At 34.8% G+C, this 21,527-nt stretch overlaps 3 protein-coding genes and 1 pseudogene across 3 annotated transcripts; 2 read left to right on the top strand and 2 right to left on the bottom strand.

The window, feature by feature from the left end:
• Positions 1 to 175: 175 nt before the first annotated feature.
• Positions 176 to 1,771, bottom strand: LOC133678753 (inositol polyphosphate multikinase alpha-like). Its single transcript, XM_062101241.1, has 2 exons — positions 1,588 to 1,771; positions 176 to 1,360 (listed from the first exon to the last, which is right to left on the bottom strand). The coding sequence occupies exon 2, from the start codon at positions 1,338 to 1,340 to the stop codon at positions 405 to 407; it is 936 nt and encodes a 311-aa protein (XP_061957225.1). The 5' UTR covers positions 1,341 to 1,360; positions 1,588 to 1,771; the 3' UTR covers positions 176 to 404.
• LOC133678878 (uncharacterized) lies at positions 1,711 to 4,739 on the top strand (annotated as a pseudogene).
• Positions 4,740 to 9,283: 4,544 nt separating this feature from the next.
• On the top strand, positions 9,284 to 16,445 carry LOC133677981 (ribonuclease TUDOR 1-like). The gene is made up of 17 exons (XM_062100121.1): positions 9,284 to 9,442; positions 9,922 to 10,096; positions 10,285 to 10,359; positions 10,458 to 10,571; positions 10,659 to 10,763; positions 11,470 to 11,676; positions 11,801 to 12,010; positions 12,087 to 12,194; positions 12,996 to 13,166; positions 13,251 to 13,448; positions 13,526 to 13,876; positions 13,962 to 14,192; positions 14,274 to 14,462; positions 14,599 to 14,676; positions 14,762 to 14,956; positions 15,183 to 15,560; positions 15,949 to 16,445. Exons 2-17 carry the CDS (start codon positions 9,938 to 9,940, stop codon positions 16,135 to 16,137), a joined length of 2,958 nt encoding a protein of 985 aa, XP_061956105.1. The 5' UTR covers positions 9,284 to 9,442; positions 9,922 to 9,937; the 3' UTR covers positions 16,138 to 16,445.
• A 1,504-nt stretch (positions 16,446 to 17,949) lies between these two features.
• Positions 17,950 to 20,857, bottom strand: LOC133677982 (calnexin homolog). Its single transcript, XM_062100122.1, has 6 exons — positions 20,545 to 20,857; positions 20,359 to 20,428; positions 18,807 to 19,930; positions 18,644 to 18,715; positions 18,445 to 18,555; positions 17,950 to 18,341 (listed from the first exon to the last, which is right to left on the bottom strand). Exons 1-6 carry the CDS (start codon positions 20,635 to 20,637, stop codon positions 18,195 to 18,197), a joined length of 1,617 nt encoding a protein of 538 aa, XP_061956106.1. The 5' UTR covers positions 20,638 to 20,857; the 3' UTR covers positions 17,950 to 18,194.
• Positions 20,858 to 21,527: the final 670 nt, after the last annotated feature.

The raw sequence follows: 21,527 nt of genomic DNA, 5'->3' as shown, positions 1-21,527 counted from the left end.
TCACTAGTCGCCATGGGCCATCTCCTTCAATGCCCTCCCCTTTCTTTTCAAGCAAATAATCTTTCTTCCCATCACCTAGAACTACGTTACAACATGTACAGCAATAATGGAATGGATATCCTGTCCTACACAGCAAGAACTAGAGAAAATCTTTGGCCAGCCAGAAGAATCGAACTAGCAAAATAACGAAGTGAGAAGATCGGATAGTGGGGAAATAAAAATTCAATAGGGTCTACAGTCGTTGATTTTCTTTCCCAAGCCAAAAGTAGAATGGTGGCAGGGAAGAAAATTCTTCAATAAGTTGTGCAAATTCATTAAAACAGTTTCATAAACGTCAACTAGCCTGACCATTATAACATTGGAAATACTACATTCCTTCAATGGATTCAATTGTTGTTCTCGTCCTACAAACAAACTTTGGTTGTGCACTCATTGGAACTGGTAAGAATCTCATTTTTGTTGTCAGAGTTCTGCAAACATACTTTAGTTGTGCACTCATCGGGACTGGTAAGAATCTCTGAGATGAACTTTATCAAAGAGCAGAGCCCACCCACGAAATTATGATCAATGATGCCGTTGCCTTCTGTGACATGAGCGAAGTCAATAAGTTTAACTTCAGCATCTGAACTCCCTCCTTTTAGCACTTTCTTTTTTTCATACACCATGAGAACGGAACAAGAATTCAAATGGTACATCGTTTGATCCTCAAACCATGACTTTAGCTCCAATAATTGAGCCAAAATCCCAGAAGAACCACCATAAACGCTTGACGCAAAAGCAAAATCAGGGTTCAAATTTGGATCAATTGGCGAATTGGAAGAAACAAACTTCTTCAGCACCACTCTAACCCCATCCGCGCTAAGATTCTGAACAAGTTTTCTCTCCGGCTTCCACAACTCAGACTCTTCACTTCCATATAACTGCAACCCAGAAATCCTAAACCCCAAACACAAACTACTAAATTTCCTATCTTTCTCAAAGCATCGCTGGATGTAATCCTCAGAAGCTTCAGGGTACCAAGTTCTAGAACCAATCTTAACATCCATAACCGAGGGATGCGAACGACCAGAGACAACATCCTCCAAAACAAGGTGCGGCCGCTGGCCAGACCCATCAGATGCCTCTATTAGCTGAGTCCCGTGAAAAACAGGAAAGAATCTTCGGATGTGATCTGGAACCCTCGTGTTCGACGAAAAGGAGGTATAAAACGCAGCCTCTATCGCGCCCCGGTCATCGTCCTGAAGAGGCTTGTAGAAACGCCCTGAATCATCAATGAGGGGACCAGGCTGGCCATGACTACCTTGGTGACCCGCAACCTGGTGATCTGGGACCTTAAGCATTATTATATGAGCACTTGATTCTGTCAAAAATCAAGCAAAATACAGAGCATGAAATTTCTATCATATTATCAAGCATCTTGTAGACAACACACTTGTGTACAAGAAATCATAGCACCGACAATAACCTTAAGATCCCAAGTTAAAAAAACATAAATTCAGAGTCAGAAATTAGCAAGATCGAACTCTATAAATCCCTAAAAGATGGAACTCAAGAAGTAATTGGAAATTGAGAGAGAATTATTATTACCTTCGAAGAGAAGACAGAGCGAGCGGTCGCTGAAATGCTGAAGGTGGTGAGTGGAGAGGGTGAGTTCCTCTCCTCTGCTCTATCTAGTTGTGGGTGGGTCCAGTTGAAAGGGTAAAAAGAGTCATGACTGTAGCTGGATGGAATCGGGATCTGGGCAGCTCGTGTTGCAAAAAATCGGGTACGTGCATGTGTATCAGAAAAGTATTCAAAAAGACGGTGGATTAAATATTCTTGTAGTCGAGGTCAACGGATTGAAGAATGGATGGTGCAAAGAGAATTTAGTAAACCTTTTCTATTTGGACTTTTTTTTCGTAAAAGTATTGTAAAGGTCAGAGTTTTTTTTTCTCCGAAAAAAAAATAATTGTTTCTAAAGTGATTTTTAATTAAAAATATATTAAAATAATAGATTTTTATAAAATTATTTTTAACCTCACAGTATTAAAATAATTTAAAAATATAAAAAATTAATTTTAAACAAAAAAATTTAAATTTAAAAAAAAAACACAATTCCTCTCTTATTAATTTAATACATTTTAAAAAATTAACTAACCCAAAGTTTAAACTCAAAGGTAAAAGGGAAAAAAAAACTTTCTTTATTGTTTGACTAATCCCTTAAAATTAGACAAGCAATTATACTAATTATAATTTGTCAAATAAATTCTAATTACTAACTTGTGTAAATCTCTAATCACATCGAAAACCATGGTTATTTTTAAAATAATGTTATTTTAAATAAAATACAAAATAAAATAACATTGGTTTGAATAAAAATTTTTTAAAAAAATGTATCAAAATTAACCTAATTGGATCAACTAGGTTATAAACCAATCTGTTAGATTATCTAAGTTTTAATAAGTGTGTATTTAGCATTGTAGTGCTATGTATTTTTTAAAAGTATTTTTACTTTAAAATATATTAAAATATTTTTAAATTTTATTTTATTTTTTATATTAGGATATTTAAATCATAAAAAACTAAAAATTATCAATTTAATGCTTTTCATATCAAAATTATTTTTAAAATACATTTAAATACAAGTGAAAACACAATACCAAAAAATATCTAAATCATTATCCAGAACAGCTCAAAATAAAACCTAACATATCTAAATAAATTATCATTGGATCAACTTATCTAATATCAAATATACAATTAAAATATTTAACAACACTATAGTGTTAGGTATGTAAGGTACTTTTCAAAGTAATTTTTTTAGATTTTTTTATTTTTAAAATCAGCATATAAAAATCATCATAAAAAAATAAAAATCATTAATTTAATATTTTTCAAATAAAATACACTTTTAAAATCTTTAAAAATAAAAATATCTCCTTCACAAATACCACGTGTAAGCATGTCCATCACCTTTTTAATAACTATGATATTTAATATCAACAATAAAGAAACGGTCAGAATGTTTAGACCTGCGCTGCCAAAGTCATATACAACAAACGAGCATGTCCATCACCTTTTTACATAAATGTCCCTCTTTTTTTCTTATATTATAATGGTATCAATATAAGTCCAAACTTTCTTTCTTATTTTGCTATGAACTAAAGTTTACAGTGTTAATTTTATTTAATCTTTGTTTTTTTAATTCCTGTTGGTAGCTTGTAATTTTATTTGAATTAAAGTTACTATAATGCCTGTGGAATCTAAATCACACTTGTTTTGCAGGATAAGCTCGGAGCAGAAATGCTGCAGACTGTGCACTTGTTCTGGATGCCATTCGAGGAAAGGATCCTGGTGATCTCTCATCAAGAGATGTTCCCCTTGATGATCCATTTTCTGTTGACATTAAAAGGCTTACTGTTGGATATACAGATGATGCCGAAATGGAGGTTAGCACACCTATTTCCTCATTTTAAATATCGCATTACTGAATCCAGGGGCATAAAAGAAAAGGAAAATCAAAGACAGATAACACCAGCCATAAGCAGATCATGAAATTCTTACGAGATAAGCTGCTTTCTGTTGAATTTACTGACTGGCAAATCTGAGATTGAGTTCTTGCAGATCATAAAGTTGAACTAATTCATTGGGATGTGGATGCCAGGTTGTTCATGTTCTCATATCAAAGGGCGTGAATGTGGTTCCTTTTAAATTGAACTACACCGTCGACTCTGTTCAAGGTATCTTAAATTTCACCATGGACGTTGGGATGTTGGCTCACTTTGATGAGTGGCAACGCGCCAGACAAGATGACCTTTATGAAGAAGCTCAAGACCAATGGCCAACCGAATTGCTCCATGCACGCGTGATTCCAGCAGTTGATTATGTGCAGGTGTGCTATCTACCATTCTACCATATGATTTTAAAATGGAGTCAATTTTTGTAGTTCTCTTTGAAAAAGAGAACTATATATGTTAAATCTGGAATCTGGTCATTTGTATGATAAATAGAGACCTAAGGGGCTAGATAATTTGCCGTGATTGTATAAAAGGTTGGTCCATGGCATGACAAAGCAAATGGCTGTGGTGCAGTCCTTCCATGGGCCTTTGGTAAGTTCTGCAATGCATCAGAATTCGTAGCATATATAGGCCAGTAACAGTCGTTATGAGCAATGCTGAGAACATTGCTCAATGTGGAGAATGTTGGCAAGATTCAACCTAATACTTATTTTGAGATATGCCATATATTCAGATTTAGATGATCTTCTCCACAGGCACAGAGGGCTCGGGGAAAATTAATTCGAGAAGTGAAAGAAAGTTTCACTGTCGATGCGTTCATTAATTGGTAATGCAACTGACTGAGAGAAAGTTTGCCTGGGAAATATTTTTGGTCTTCCAGTAATTGCTGTTCCAACTGGCTTTAAAAGTATAGCCAGCCCACCTTCAGAGGGTACTCAGAGAAGAACCACCATCACCACTGGCATCTACGCTCGTCCTAACCATGAACACATTGTAAGCTCCTTGATTATTTTGCACATTTACAGCTCTTTTGTGATTGAAAGTTGCATCATTTAACATCGTTAATGAACCAATTAGTTATTTGTATCTGTTCTGCTCTCGCAGGCTCTAGCATTAGCAATGACGTACCAATCAGTCACCGATCACCACAAGCAACACCCACCTATCGATAATCTTGGGCCAAATGACAGTATACCAGATCCACCAACACTTATCATCCGCCCCAGAAGGCGGCATCACTGAAAGCTTTTTAATCAACATCTTTTGTATCCTGACATTATTGTTGTGCGGCAGTTATTGTGGCAGGGCAATGAAACTGCGGTGGATGAAGCAGAAAGGTTTTATAAAAAAAACGTAAAAATAATACAAGTGGTTAGAGATTGCATCTTTTCTGTTTTAAATTCATCCTTTTCTCGGAAAATTTGCATATAAAAAGACAAGTATTTTCGTTAGGTTTCTGGAAATGAAACAGCAGAACTTCTGGCAAAGAAGCCTACACAGTAGCGAGCAGGATTCTATGAGCAAAGCAATGTCTTGCTGCCTGTTCTGATGTGACATTAATAAGTGTGTTTGGTATAGTAGTTGTTGTAGTTGTGGTTTAAAAAAAATTGTTTTATAAAAAGTATTTTTAGTTGAGATTGATTTGAAAAAATAGGTGTTTGGTTAAAACTGTGGTTGAAATTGAGGTTGAAGAAAAAGTAGTTTAATGTGTTTGGTTAAAAATGCTTTTAAAATTGAGGTTATAAAATAATTTTACAAAATATATATTAATAGTGATGGTTTTTAATTTAAATATTATGGAGTTAACTATTATTATTATATCGTGAAATAAATCATACTTTATATATAAAAAAATTATTGTTTCATTAAACTATCTACAATTCCATTACGTACAAAATTCATCCGATAAAAACTATAAAATTAGGTAAAATATTATCAGGAATAAAATTGAGATTATAATACAAGTAAATGTAATGCATCTTAAAGTAATTTTTTAAAAAAATAAAAAAAATTATTGTTCATGTTCAGTACGAATGAAATTATTTAACTGCACTGATTATTAAAAAAAAAATTGTTCAATAAACAGTAGAATCATGCATTCACTGTTCGCTGAACAGTGAAACATGGTTCTTTTCTTGCAACGTGGAGAAAGCACCTCCTAGTTGCTTTCTTTGTTCCTGTGTTTCAAACGTAGTATTGTATGAGCTCCATGTACAGTAATAAATAGTTATTACTTAACCAAATAACTTATACAATTTAGCCACAGAAAATATAGACGCTACCACGTAGTCAAATGGGTTCTAAAATACAAGATTGCTAAGATTATGTCTTGGTCTGATGCATAAAAGAAAGACATGCTTCTAGATGTGAAATGGACTCCTCCATGCAGTATTCTTCTTCTAGGCCTGCTCGGCTCAAAAACATTTTGGATCTGGGCCTGTTCTGCCTAAAAAAGATGTGCCTTCGTTGAAGAGTTTGCTGTACTGAAAAACCAAAGGATTTGATTTTAGTTGAAATTAAAAAAAAAAACAATTATTTGCATTTGAAGGCCATTTTAATGGAAAAATATTTTGTGAATATAATATGTATCTTTTTATCAAATACACACCATTTGTGTCAAACAATCATTTCAACCCAATAGTTTAAGCTATTAGGTGAGATTTTAGGATATGATTTATATTATTTTCTAACACATCTCCTCAAGTGAAAGCTTTTTGATAATGAGACTCGCACAGGCCCACATTACCTTGTGTTTAATTTTTATCAAATAAATAGGGATGGTGAGATTCGAACTCGTGACCGCTTGGTCATCAAGGCTCTGATACCATGTCAAACAACTATCTCAACCTAATAGTTTAAGTTGTTAGATGAGATTCCCGGATATAATTTATATTATTCTCTAACAATTTGATATTACACTAATTTCTGTTTTTTAAATTATTTTTCATAAAGATATTAAATTATTTTTTCTTTTAAATATTAAAAAATATTAATTTAATATATTTATAATTAAAAAATACTTTTTAAAATAATAAATTATTATTATTATTTATTTTCAATTTAAAAATATTTTTTAAAAATATCATTTATCACATTATCCGGTAACCACTAAGACATCGCCGGTCACTGTCATTCTAAGCTGAGCCCCATCCATAGTCCTTTAGACAAGATAGTCAAATATCACCGGCTGCCGCACTTTGTAATCAACGACAATGGGCGAGTGGAGTAGTGTGATCGTGACCACCAGCCCCACTTTATCTCTTCGATGTACATCTCTTATAGAAATTTCCATTTTTTTTCTGACTTAAAAATTAGAAACCTCGCACTTTTAAAAAAAAATATTTTAAATTAATATATTCTTAATATTTTTATATATTTTAATGTGATGATGTTAAAAATAATTTTTTTAAAATAAAAATATATTATTTTAATATATTTAAAAATAAATAATATTTTAGATATAAACCATAACCATATTTTCACATCCTCCAAAACTATTGTTTTTTCAGTGAAAACCGGAAAGGATTCGTGTTTAATTTTTTCTGCCACCATTTGTACTGTAAACGCGAGATTTTACCCTTGCCAATCAATATATATTTGATCCCTAGAATATCAATTACCTTGAAGGGACTAACTTGTGATTAAAAAAAAAACAGGAGGACCCAGCATAACAAAAGAAAAAATAGGGACTAAATTGTAATTTAGCCCAGCGGGATTTATCACGTTGTCCTTGCAGGGAAAAGAAAAACAGGAATGAAACCGAAGAATCAAGGATAGGATCCTAGTAGCCTGCACAAGTTAAGCATCTACTACCCTTCCTTGTACTGTCACTTTCAGCTTTAAAATAGGTGACGTGGCAGGGGAGAGAAGATCGAGTCACTACACACTAGCATCACGCATCTAGCATGTTTGTCAGAGACCAGGATCTAGTTCAACTGCCTTTCTTTCCACTCAAGTAAACTCACCACTGTAAGAACCCCAGCAGTGTCTGTTTTCTTTTTCTTTTACCACAAATATATATTGCATGTCTTTGCGTGCTAGTATTAAAAATTAAAATAAATATAAAAAATATTTTGCATCGTAATACTTTTCTATTAAAAAAATTTAATGTAAATGACTTTCTTGGGAGTTGAATGACCAAGAATTAATCTTCAATAAAACTATTAACTTCAAATATTTAAGTCATGTGATCTAGTTTACGAAGTGATTTAAAAACTATTAACTTTCAGCTATAACAATGAGTAAAAAACTTGAAAAATTATAAAAATTGAGTCGTGAAAAAAATTTGATTAGAACTTTTAATAAAACTGATCGGTTCGGTTTTATAAACTTAAAACTGAAAAAACCAAATTGAATTCAAATCGAAAAAAACCGAGTCAAACCGGAAACAACTGATTTTTATTCTAAAATAACCGAAATCGATCAGTTTGAACCGATTTTGATTTTTTTTAAAAAAAATCAGTTTGATTATTTTTTAATAAAAATCAAACTGAACCGAAAATAATCACCCCTAACAACAACAGTATATAACATAATTATATTATTTATTTGTCATGCATGGTGACATCGTGATGTTATGTGACATATACAGTATCGATACGATAATAATCGAGAAAATTAAATCCCTTGTCATTCAACTTATCTATTCTATAAAGGCTATCACATGGAAATAGAGAGCTAGCATAGTTTGCTTAGCTACCACTAAAAATGCTTAAATATTTTTTTCTTTATCTAAAATCGATGCAAGAATTTAGAATTATATGATTTAATATCGGTTTTGCATTGCGTTTCTATGTAATTTTGGATATATTATAAAAGTATATATGTCTTAAAAAAATATTAAATTGATATTTTATTTAGTATTATTGCTGTAAAAAATATAAAAAAAATCTAAAAAAAATATTTTAATGTATTTTTAAATAAAATATATTTTTAAAAAATATATACACTGCAGTACTAGTAAAAAATTAATTACATAATGATTTGAAACTACTACAATAAATTACTGCAACATTCCATGTCATCCGAAAATGTATTCAACATAACAAACATTGATATCATGAGATCACAACATACATAGATGCATGATCATCACGATCAGGATAAGTTTTTTTTTTTCATTACAAAAAAAATAATTAATCCTACTAATTTACAATTTATTTTTACATTTCAAAAATAATTTTAAAAAAAATATATTTTTTATTTTTTTCTTTACTTTAAATTAATATTTTTTTTATGTTTTTAGATCATTTTGATGCGCTAATGTTAAAAATAATTTTTTAAAAATAAAAAATTATTTTGATACATTTTTAAATAAAAATATTTTGAAAAATAACCGCAATCATATTTGATGTGATTAAAATCTTGTTTTGTATTTAAATATTTTTTTTTAAAAATATTTTAATATTAATATATTAAAATGATAAAATATTTAAAATATATTTTTTTAATTTTTTAAAAAACACTTTCAAACGAAAAAAAGCAGGTCCAAAATCTAAGGTAGAAAACCAGCAGCAAGATCGTTTAATATAGGCAAGGTTTTACAAAACCCCATTTCCAAGCTTAAATAAGGTGGGCCCGTAAATGTCACCACGTCATCCAGTGTCCAAAACAGATTAGCCAAAAGCATTAAATTAGAAATAAAAAAGCACACGGAATCCAATCCCAACTTTCTAGAGATTTTCTTTTTCGTATTTATACTCAAATTCAATCTCTCCAAGGGCATTTATGGTAATTACAACTAAAAACAAGGATATTATAACTGCTAACTTCCTCTTCCCTTCCCTCTTCTTCTCTTTTATTATATTTCATAATTTGCTCTCTCTCGCCTTCCCTCTGCTCTTTTCTCTATCTAAAACATTTCTCTCTCCCTCTCTGGATCTGTTTTTTTTTTCTCTTTAAATAAAAACAGCATTTTTGTCTTAATAATATACACAGAGATCGAGGTAATTACAATTGAAAAATCCTAATGGTTAATCAATTCATCGATTTTTCTTATAATTTGCGGTTTCTGTGATTAATTAATTTATTTTGAAATCGAATTACAGATCGAGTTACTATGAAGAGATTGATGATTTGTTTAAATTTTTGAGTTTTGATTAATTCAATGTAACGGATCTGTTGTTTTTTAAAAATTCTTTGTTGATCAGTGCATGTTGTTATGATTGTTTTTTAATAAATTAAAAAATATTGATAATTTTAGTGATTGATTGTGGCGATTAAGAATGAGCTATTTTTTTTTCTTTTTTCAAAGAAGATATTTAGTGCTTGATCATGTCAATTGATTAATTAATGTTGAGCTAAATTTTGATTTTTTATGATTTGTGGACGGAAATAATGGGAGTTATGGATAGGATAATTTTCTTTTTTAAGAAAAAAATATTATCTGATTGTTTTTTACTTTGTTTGTTGTTGTAATATGTAGATCTTAGCTGTTGAGAATGGCTACGTCGACAGCTGGGGCTACAGGATGGTACAGAGGGAGAGTGAAAGCAGTTCCTTCAGGAGATAGCTTGGTGATAATGGCCGTGACAATCAATAAGCCTGGCCCTCCACCGGAAAAGACTATCACTTTGTCCTCTCTCATTGCCCCCAGATTGGTAAAGCTCGTGCTTTTCATGATATTTCAATAGAATAATTAGAAAGATTGTGCACGGGAGGTTTTATGATTGTAATGCCGTATTTTGGAGTTAATTACGTAAGTTTTGTTTTTATGAGTGGGAAATTAGATTCTTTGTGCTATTTTTTGAAGTTTAATTTTGTGAATTTTTTTTTTGGGGATTGTTAGGCTCGTAGAGGTGGTGTTGATGAGCCGTTTGCCTGGCTGAGTAGAGAGTATTTGCGAAACCTCTGCATAGGAAAGGTGAATGCTGTTGAAATATGTCATCTGTTTGATGGATTATTATTATTGTTTGGTTAATCAGGATGATAGCGTGGCTTAACTTCCTTTTGTTTTCACAGGAAGTGACTTTCAAGGTAGATTATGCTGTCCCATCCATCGGAAGAGAATTTGGCTCTGTGTTCCTTGGTGACAAAAATGTTGCATTGCTGGTTGTGGCTGAAGGCTGGGCAAAGGTGAAATCGTTTTTGTTTTGACATGTTACCTTGATATGATTTTGAACTAATTTTTGTGCGGGAGCTTACTGAATCTGTCATATGCAGGTCAGGGAGCAGGGTCAGCAAAAAGGTGAAGCTAGTCCTTTTCTTGCTGACCTCCTACGCCTTGAAGAACAAGCTAAACAGGAGGGTCTTGGCCGATGGAGTAAGGTGAGCGCCCCCACCCTCCCACCCATTACAAATTTCAGTTTCTGGTTCATGGTTTTTGTTTTCTGACTCATTAGTAGCACTGAACAAATGTCATTACCGTAATCAAACAATTTCAGCGTTATTAAGTAGCTATGATTAGAGGCTATTGAATGATGATTTCACATGTTTACCGCTTACCAGTTGAAGAATTCACAATGGGCAGTTTTTTACCTCTTTGGTTGCAGCTGAATGGCTTTGTTCTGATCATTTAGAATTTCATTTGGATACATCATGCTTACTTGATACTTGTCAGCGTTTTGGATTTTTCTGCCACTGGAGTTCAAATAGTGAAAATTGAAATTTCATTCTGCAGATATGCTTTACTCATTGTTTGATGTGACTTGGAATCAGTTACTGTTCAGACAATCTGATTGGTTAAGATTCAATTATTTAATGGCATGATTTCTTTGAAGTTGCTGAGCTGGGCATGTTTGTGAGCTCAAGAAAAAGAAATACAGCATCTGTAGCATCTTCAATAATTATTTGCTGATAATTGTTACACACCCCGCCTGTCCTGTAAACACCGCACCCACTGTACACAAATTGTAAAAACTCCCATTTCAAAGAAATCATTTAGAAATTTGAGAATAGGTTGCTTTAGGAATTTCAATCATGTTTTTGTAATGCAAGTTTATGGGACTTTGTCACCTTGTATTTCTGATCCTAGGCACCAGGAGCCTCAGAGGCATCCATCAGAAATCTACCCCCCTCTGCCATTGGTGATCCTAGTAACTTGGATGCCATGGATCTGCTAGCTAAAAATAAGGGAAGACCCATGCAAGGCATTGTGGAGCAGGTTCGTGATGGTAGCACTGTCCGTGTCTACTTGCTTCCAGACTTTCAATTTGTCCAAGTGTTTGTTGCCGGAATCCAGGTATGGTTGTTGCACTCTGTTTTGCATTTTCCCTACATGTTGAGTTGTAGCTTTCCTGTCAGTCTAATTTGCTGTTGTCAGAGAATACTCATTAAATACCTAACATTAAAACTTATTAAATCAGGCCCCATCAATGGGTAGAAGAGCTGCAGTCGAAACTGTTGCTGAAACAGAAACAATCTCTAATGAAACAAATGGTGATGCTTCTGGAGCTCTTGCTCCTTTAACATCTGCACAAAGACTTGCAGCCTCAACAACACCCCCAGAAGTTGCTCCTGACCCATTTGGGATGGAAGCCAAATATTTTACGGAGCTCCGTACTTTGAATAGGGATGTAAGTAAATAAGTTTTTAGCTGTAATTTTGTGTGCTATTTTTTAAACATGGACTAAATTCTATTTGGATTTGTAGGTTCGCATTGTTCTGGAAGGTGTTGACAAGTTCAGCAATTTGATTGGATCAGTATATTATCCCGATGGGGAATCTCCAAAGGACCTGGCACTAGAGCTTGTGGAAAATGTATGTGCTGAATTGTGTTGCTTCATTATGTTAGTCATTGATACTAATTAATCTTCATAAAATAACTGATGAAAGAGTTGCCTTATATCATCTTGCTGTTTGCCTTAGCCCTTTCAGTCATCTAATGCATAATTGTACATATCCACTCCTGAATTCAGCCTCAAGGCATTGGGTCAAGTGCTAGAAATGAAAGGTTGAGGGAGCTTGAATAGGTTTTAGGGTTGATATTTGCTGAGCAGGGTGGAGGGGTCTATCATTGTGAAATAGAGCGTGGAGGGGTCTATCATTCTGGAATAGAGTAAGGGCATAGGGTAAAAATAAACTCTTGCATATATTGATAAAGGAAGAAAGATGTAGTTTGTGCTCTAGTTAGATTCCTGTAGAGTTTGTATATCTTGAGCTGTTGTTAGTAGTTTATATTACCTTAAAAGAAATGTCAGCCTATGTGCTTTGGGTTTTCTGTTGCATGGGAATGATTTATGGTGCGTATCTCATGTGCTAGATGCAAGTTAATGGTTGCTTATGAATTTTTAAATGCTTGATTGGAAAATTAAAATGGGTATAGTGGAAATGGTTTGCATATTCCCCACTTAGACTCCTTTCTTTTCAGCTAAATTGCCGCCTTTGCATGCTGACTTCTGGCTTGGGACAACCTTCTTAGCTCCATGATGCAGCTTCCAATACTCAATTTCTAAGAATGTCTTTTCGTGTTTGATGCTTTCCTACTTCTAATAGTATTTTCAGTGTACATCCAGATATATGGGTATTCTGAATCTCCCTCTACCTCCTCTCCTAATACAGGGTTTGGCTAAATTTGTTGAATGGAGTGCCAACATGATGGAAGAAGATGCTAAACGGCAGCTGAAGACTGCAGAGCTTCAAGCCAAGAAAAGCTGCTTGAGGATGTGGACTAATTATGTACCCCCTGCTACAAATTCAAAAGCAATTCACGACCAGAATTTTACAGGAAAGGTAGCAGTTGGTCCGTTACTTCTTAGTTCCAATCCCTCTAATTTTGTAGAGATTTCTTCTCAGCTACATTTATGTTTTTGTTAGGTGGTGGAGGTTGTAAGTGGTGATTGTGTTATTGTGGCCGATGATTCCGTGCCTTATGGCAGTCCATTGGCAGAGAGACGTGTCAATCTTTCAAGCATTAGGTGTCCAAAAATGGGTAATCCTCGCAGAGATGAAAAACCTGCTCCTTATGCCCGTGATGCTAAGGAGTTTCTGAGGACACGTCTTATTGGCCAACAAGTGTGGGAGTTACACCTACCTTTTCATTCCAGTGATTAAAAGAATTTCAGTACTTGTAATGATCATTTGTTTTTCAGGTGAATGTGAGAATGGAATATTCTAGGAAGATGACAGATGGACCCACAGCTGCCCCTGTTCCTGGAGATGCAAGAGTTATGGATTTTGGATCCATCTTTCTGTTGTCTCACTCTAAAGGTGATGAAGCCTTGACAGTTCCATCCACTGCTGATGGCCAGCAACCGGGGATTAATGTTGCTGAGCTGGTTGTTTCTCGTGGCTTTGGCACTGTGATTCGGCATAGAGATTTTGAGGAAAGATCAAACTTCTATGATGCCCTTCTTGCTGCTGAATCACGAGCTATTGCTGGAAAGAAAGGGATCCATTCTGCAAAGGACCCTCCAGTCTCACATATTACAGACCTTACCACGGTTTGAAATATAAAAATTGTGCTAGAGCCAATCTCTTTTGTTTCCTTGCATGGTCCAAAATATAAACTTTATGTGCTTCTTATAGGCATCGTCCAAGAAAGCAAGGGAATTCTTGCCACACATGCACAAAAATAGGAGGATCTCTGCTGTTGTCGAATATGTCCTTAGTGGTCATCGTTTTAAACTACTAATCCCCAAGGAAACATGTAGCATTGCCTTTTCATTCTCTGGCATTAGATGCCCTGGTCGTGGTGAGCCCTACTCAGAAGAAGCAATTGCACTCATGAGACGAAAGATAATGCAGAGAGATGTTGAGGTAGTGTTTTTACCCTCTCCAATGCTGTTACTTTGCCATTTGATTGCTTTCCTTGTTTTTGATAAATACACCTTCACACAGATTGAAGTGGAAACTGTTGATAGAACTGGAACTTTCTTGGGATCGCTATGGGAGTCGAGGACTAACATGGGAGTGACTCTTCTTGAGGCTGGCCTTGCAAAGTTCCAAACTTCCTTTGGCACTGATAGGATCCCTGAGGCTCACCTTCTTGAACAGGCTGAGCAATCTGCCAAGAGGCAGAAACTGAAGGCAAGTTGTATTATCATGTCTTATTGATCTTTTGATGATTGCATTGAAAAATGCATGAAGTATGCACTATACTCTGCTGTTCTTTTCTTGATGATCTTTACACTTTTGATTTTAAAAAAACTGAAAATCCTTACAGATTTGGGAGAAATATGTTGAAGGAGAGGAAGTCAATAATGGTCCAGCTGTTGAAAGCAAACAGAAAGAAGTGCTCAAGGTGGTGGACATATGATTGGATGAAACTTTTTGTCATGTTTTAGAAAACAGCTTCTGATTTTTTTCTACTTAATATCTATTTTCAGGTAGTGGTTACAGAAGTCTTGGATGGTGGTAGGTTCTATGTCCAGACAGTTGGGGACCAGAAAATAGCCTCTATTCAGCAGCAACTTGCATCCCTCAGTCTCCAAGAAGCTCCTGTAATTGGTGCTTTTAACCCCAAGAGGGGTGACATTGTGCTTGCTCAGTTTAGCGCAGATAATTCATGGAACCGAGCAATGGTGAGAATTAGCCTCCTACTTAGTTTCAATATCCATCCACTCAAAGCTTAAATCTTAACCTTCACAGTTTGGTTTCATCAATATAATTTTCCTTTCTCCTGTTCTGTAGATATTATTCTTTCACCACTTGCCTTCTTTTTTCTTTATCTTTGTTGTTAAGACTGTTGGATCCATATCATCGCCATGCTTGTTATTAAGCTAAACTTTCCTCTTTTGACTTGTAAAGATTGTGAATGCACCTCGTGGAGCTGTTGAATCACCCAAGGACAAGTTTGAGGTATTCTACATTGATTACGGGAATCAAGAGGAGGTTCCATACAGTCATTTACGGCCTCTTGATCCATCAGTGTCAGCTGCATCTGGTCTTGCTCAGTTGTGCAGCTTAGCGTACATCAAGGTTCCAAGCTTGGAGGAGGATTGTGGTCCAGAAGCAGCCCAGTATTTTAGTGATAACACATTAAACAGTTCAAACGAATTTAGGGCAAAGGTAGAAGAAAGGGATACTTCTGCAGGGAAAGTTAAAGGCCAGGGAACTGGACCAGTTCTTATTGCAACTCTGGTTGCTGTTGACTCAGAAATTAGCTTAAATGCTTCTTTAGTTCAGGTATGAGTAATGTGTTTCATGCTCTTTGAGGATGATTGCTTGAATGTTAAACCAGATGAGAAAAGCAGGCCTTGTGTTTTGGGAGCACAGGTTCCCTTACACTTCAGGAAAATTAATCGCCTTGTCATTGGATGAATCTCTGTTATTATTGGTTACTGAAGGTTCCATAACTGACATTATTCTGTATCCATAAAGGGATTGCATGAATGTTTGATCATGAAATACGAATAGCTTGATGGTATTTTAGTTTAGTTTCATCCGGTTGCTGAAAAAGCATAAAATATATTGTTAACAACAAAACATGCATTATGAAACTTGACAAGAATTTAGTACTTTTTCTGTTTTCTCACCTTTTCTGTTGGCTAAGTTTACTTCATGGATATTTCAGGAAGGGCTTGCCAGGATAGAAAAGAAGAAGAAGTGGGACTCTATGGAAAGAAAGGTAGCCCTAGATAATTTGGAAAAATTCCAGGATGAAGCCAGGGCTGATAGGCGTGGGCTGTGGGTGCATGGGGATATCGAGTCAGACGACGAGGATGTGGTCCTTCCAGCTAAGAAGGCTGGTGGCCGTCGGTGATCTTAACTTGTTTACTCCAGGTAAATTCAGATCAAAAGAACCCAACTGGCCTAAGATGAGTTTTTATTTTGTAGGCTTGTTTTTATCTGGTGTAGAAGAGAATGCAGAGATGTTTCAGCTCGAACTCAAGTTTTGTCTTCCTTTTCTTTTTATTTGTTCTAAAATTTTCGTTGTAGCAGAGGAAACAATTTTTTTTACACGTCTTAATAAGGTGAAACTACACTCAGTCGTGATGCGCAACATTATAAACAGTTTTTTCAACGAAATTGATAATGTATCAGTAGTGTTTTCTTTTGGACTTGTTATTATCACTGGAGTTTTGCACTTAGTATTGCTCAAGCATTTCATGCATTCGTCAGCCAGGTGGACCTTGTAGGGTGTTATATGAATCGTAGCCAGATTCATATTATGAAATATAGTTACTAATATTGAAACAAAATCATAAATTTGATTATAAATTTGATTTGAATGATTAAAAACTATGACTATTATTATTATTATTGTTATTGAAATAAAAAAATTATAAACTTGATTTATAAAATTATAAACCACCAAGGATACAAATAAAAAAGAAAAGGAACCAAACTGAAAAAATATATTATTACTATTGAAAAAAAATATAAATTTGATTTCAAGAATAAAATTAAAAATTATAAAATCTTTGATAAAAGAGTCAAGAAAAAAAATAAAAATAAAAAGTAAAAGGATCGAATTGAAAAAAAATCATATACATTAAAAGATTAAATTAAAAAAAATCTATAAAAAAATAAGATTGAAATAATAAATTAAAAGAATAAGAATTGAAATAAAAAAAAAATTTAATTGAATGATTAAATTGAAGAAAAAACTTTTATAAAATGAATAAGAATGAAATATAAAATTAAAAGAATGAGAATTGAAATTGAAAATCAAATAATAAAGAGGATAATAATATACTCCAACTGTTATAAGAAAAAAAAAAGGAAAAAAAAACAAAAAACCACAATACATCTACACACACTACACCATGGGAAATAAATGATAGCATGTCCAATAAGACAACAAATAACTAGATTTGATTAGCAGGTGGTGTTACGTGTGCCACCTGAATGAATGACATAAATGATACTCACTCGTGGTATTACGTGTGTCACTTGAATGACGTAAATGATACTCACTCATTGACGCATTTAAAACACACGCTAATAAATTTCTAAAAATAAAAATAATTGAAAAGAGAACTTGAAAATACCAAAACACTCACAAAATATCAATATGAAAAATATTAAAATACCCCTAAGGCAAAACTTATTTTTGTTTTTAAATGTTTTTAAAGGTTAAAAACATGATTTCACTGTATATGAATCATAGAAAAATTGTAAGCATCTTTGTCTAGCAACTCAATTAATTTTTGATCTCAGGGATAAAAGAAAATATTTTTACTGTGTAAGAAGCTTGTAAAAAATTAAAAAAACTCTTGATTAACGGTTATAAATTTTGTTAATTCTGGGAGGAGAAGAGTATTATTACTTTTTTAAAAAAATAGAAAAAACACGTACCCTACGACTAATAAGAAAGTGAAAAAGACCAACAAAAACCCCCATTTCAAAACTTAAGTTTTTACCGTTTAAAAGTAAAAAAATATTTTTACAGTAGCAATAAGCAACAAACTTTGTTTAAAGCTACAAAAAACACTATTCATCCATTTTAGCTTTTCTTCTAATTATCCCATCGTTGATTCGAAGGGAGTTTCTAAATTTTTTTTTGCCATCTATAGCAGTGCTGCTTCCAACTAGTGGCCATGTGTAAAATAGGTATGATTCTTACAATGCATTAGCACCAAGCCCATGAAACTATATGGAGCTTAATTAATTACTTGCAGGAAAAAGGGCTAAAGCTTGGGAAGGCAACTGTCAGTCTGTTCAAAGACTGACAGGTGAAGTCATTTGCACTCTGATACATCTCCCATGTTTTTTTATAAAATATAGCCATGAACGCATCCAGAAAAAAAACAACTAAGCTCAAGTTCTACAAAAAGTGAATATTGTTAAGCATTCTCTGCCCTCTGATCTCGTCTTTCAGTTCTCACGCCTCGATGGCCTCCTGCGAGCAGGAGCAGCAGCTTCATTCTCGGCCTCAGTCTCTTCTTTCTTCTCATCGCCGCTGCTGCTTCCTTCCTTGTTGGATGTCTCCGCAACTGGCTCAGGTTTCTTCTCCACCTTAGCCTACAAACACAATGACATAAACATCAGTCTCCGATCAATCTCTGGAGAAAGAAGCGGCTAAAGTGAGAAAAATAAGAGGGTTGACTGAGATTTCAGGACTCACCTTCTTTCCACCAAAAATTATCCTGAAGAAAAGAGTAAGGATCACCACCACAACGGAGACAAGGACACCGATTGTGATGTTCGGTTGTTTCTCTGCCTTCTCGATGAGTTCCTGCATGGAAATTGCATAATTGAGGACAAATTCATGAACGACCCACAAACTTTAGACAGGAAGTAACCAGGTTAAGTATTTAACTTACAATAATTTTGTCCTTGTGCTTGCTTAGGAAAGAAAGCTCAGCAGCCTGGTATAGGAGTTCGAACACCTTCTTCTGCAGAATTAAAATGATGGCTTAGATTATGATCCCAACATAGCAATCAATAAAAACAGCAAATAAAAGCAAAGACTGCACGGCGCATTACCTGGAAGCCAGCAAGACCATCAGTGCCAGTAGCTGCTTCCTCAGCCTTCTGTTTCTCCTTCTCAGCATCAAACTTTGGCTTCCATGTTGTATCCCTAATTGAAGCTGCAGCCTTCTCATCCTTTGCAACCAAGATATTGTCAAACAATATGCCATCCTGCATTGTCCAGATCTCAATACCAACAGCAGCAATGGGCTCAAAGTCAGGCTGGTCAAGCTCAAAGTAGTTGGGGTTTGGAATATCCTGAGGCTTCCAGATACCCTTGTAGTTGGGGTTGTCAATAAGTGGAGCATGCCATTTTCCCTTGTATGCTGGATTTCTCTTCATTGGTTTCTTCCATTCACCACAACCAGGGGCTTCCTCACACCTTGGGTTATCAGTCTTGGGTGCCTCCCATTCACCATCCTCCTCTTCATCCCAATCTTCTGGTTTTGTAGCTTCAGGATCATCAATCTCCTCAGGCTCATCATCCAACCACCCTTCAGGTTTCACAGCATCCTCATCTACAATTTCAAGAGGTGCATCCTCGTCCCAGTCCTCTGGCTTCGCTGCCTCAGGATCAGGAATTTTTGCTCTCTCATCCCAATCCTCAGGTTTCACATCATCTGGATCAGGAATTGTCTTGGCAGGGACAAGTGGGGGCTCAAAATCATCAGATGTGAGGAAGTTTGCCTTCTTCTTCTCCTCTCCATCAACCAGAATTTGCAACTCATTGTCAGATTTCAAGATGGCCGTGTACACATGAGTAAGCTTGTCGTGTGGAACGGAAGGTGGGAACTTGAGGTGATGCTCAACATACTCCCCACTCTTTGGGTTTTTATGCTTCAAGATAAAATGAACCTTGTTTGTGGTACCACATTTGTCAGGTCCAAACATAATCGAATAAGGAGACTCACTGTCAAACCCCTTGGGCACCCACCCAGCCTCCTGTGGTCGGAGATATTTCAAATACGCACCACCACATTCAAGCCCACTCTGAAGGCGAGTCTCAAATTGGAGGACAATTCCATCCTTAAGACTCACAGGCTCATCGAGTTCCTTCACAATGGCATACTTCTTAGCCGGCTCACTCACAAGAAGTCCATAATCATCATGTCCCTCACTCTTTTCACGCTTCCACTCCCCTAAAAACCCAGAACACAGTGAACAACCAGCAAAACAAATGGGTCTAGTCCGATAATAGATTCATCTCTCAAAATAGTAATTACAAACAGTTATGATCAAAGATTTTTATTTTCCTTTCTAAATATTTTACCAATATTAAACATCGTGCCTAAGAAAAGCAAACTCACAGAAATAAATTCAGTTAAATAATTGAAATTAATTAAAGCAGGATGTTCATTATTATTTATAATTCATCACCTAATAAAGTATAGTAACAAATAGGTAAAAAAAGAAAAAAATCAGCTTTCACACGCTCATAATTACAATTAAAAACAAAAATTTTAAAAAAAAATCCACAATAACCACAAATAAAATAAAACAAAAGAAATCAAATTACACACTTCAGATCCAAAATAAACTAAAAAGTAAATCACTTAGTTCTTTTTACCCTTATAGTCTTCTTTCTCCGAAACAATCCATCTTCCACTGAACGACTCGTCAAACGTCTCATAAAAGATCTACACACACAAAAGATAAAAAAAAAAATATTATCAGATATCCATGAACAAAAACACACATTAATGATTAATTTACAGCTTAATAGAAGGTGATTAAGCTAATCAACAATAATTACCGTATCATCGTCAGCAAAGAGCTGATTGAAAGAAACGAAAGCTAACAACAACACAATCGCCAATCGGAGAGTGATACGTTTCGCTTCTCTCATTTTCTCCTTCGTCCTCTCAAGAAACCTAAATCTAATGATTATTCGATCTTTTCCGATCTAACACTAGATCAACTGAGAGAGAAGGGGCTCGATCAGATGGACTTTGTTTATGTTACTGAGAGAGGGTGAAGACATATAGTGTGAGATTTTGGATCTGAAGATGCTCGTCATTCCTTTGGTTGAGCCAATGAAAGTACGCGCCACGTGAATTCGACCAATGATTTCTCGCCACGTGAAACCACCAGCAATTTTGTTGTATGACGGCCTTTTCTGGAATATGGAAGGAGGAAATCGGTGATTTTTCAGAGATGGGCTTGACTTGGTCAAATCAATTTGGTGTGGAGACCCATTGTGGCCTTTGGCCCATTCTTACAAATAGCGCCCAATATTTTTACACAGTGCAGAAGCCATTTCTTCTGCTGCTCTATCTATTCCAAGTGAAAAAAAATTTGAAACGCTCTCAACAGATTAGTTCTTGAGCAACTAGCAAAGGAAACTTCATAAGAATTTCTGGTCGAGCTTAACTTTTCTAAATGTAAAGGAGTTAATCATTAAAAACAACAGCAATAACAGTTGAGAATAGAAATTAAATTATAGACTATAGAGTTGGTAGACTCAACCTTTACTTCTTTTCATCTCCTTTGTGGTGGATTTTTCAAGGGAAATCCAATGACATTGCTTACAGAATGCAGAACAACAGCAAGATTCAAGGCATTGTCTAGTGCTAGAATAGAATGTGATGCAATGTAATCGGAGAAAGAAATGGTGAGAGTGAGATTTATGTGGTGTCAGCTGCTAAACATACTTGATATATGTCACTGTGACGATCAGAACCAGTGCTTGCCTTCATTACCTAATGAAAACAGCCTCATGTGATGAAAAGCAAAGAA

This window comes from Populus nigra, chromosome 18, assembly GCF_951802175.1.
Source record: "Populus nigra chromosome 18, ddPopNigr1.1, whole genome shotgun sequence".
NCBI classification, from domain to species: domain Eukaryota; kingdom Viridiplantae; phylum Streptophyta; class Magnoliopsida; order Malpighiales; family Salicaceae; genus Populus; species Populus nigra.
Note: the sequence above shows the minus strand (reverse complement) of the source record. Positions and strands in the feature narration are given on the sequence as shown.

What these genes read in the sequence shown, in the direction of transcription:
- LOC133677982 (XM_062100122.1), bottom strand. Translation starts at nt 20,637, where the DNA reads ATGAGAGAAGCGAAACGTATCACTCTCCGATTGGCGATTGTGTTGTTG. An exon ending in AGCACAAGGACAAAATTATT is followed by an intron (nt 18,556 to 18,643) that starts GTAAGTTAAATA and finishes ATTTCCATGCAG; the next exon opens with GAACTCATCGAGAAGGCAGA. An exon ending in TAATTTTTGGTGGAAAGAAG is followed by an intron (nt 18,342 to 18,444) that starts GTGAGTCCTGAA and finishes TTGTGTTTGTAG; the next exon opens with GCTAAGGTGGAGAAGAAACC.
- LOC133677981 (XM_062100121.1), top strand. Translation starts at nt 9,938, where the DNA reads ATGGCTACGTCGACAGCTGGGGCTACAGGATGGTACAGAGGGAGAGTG. An exon ending in AACAGAAAGAAGTGCTCAAG is followed by an intron (nt 14,677 to 14,761) that starts GTGGTGGACATA and finishes ATCTATTTTCAG; the next exon opens with GTAGTGGTTACAGAAGTCTT. An exon ending in ATTCATGGAACCGAGCAATG is followed by an intron (nt 14,957 to 15,182) that starts GTGAGAATTAGC and finishes TGACTTGTAAAG; the next exon opens with ATTGTGAATGCACCTCGTGG.
- LOC133678753 (XM_062101241.1), bottom strand. Translation starts at nt 1,340, where the DNA reads ATGCTTAAGGTCCCAGATCACCAGGTTGCGGGTCACCAAGGTAGTCAT.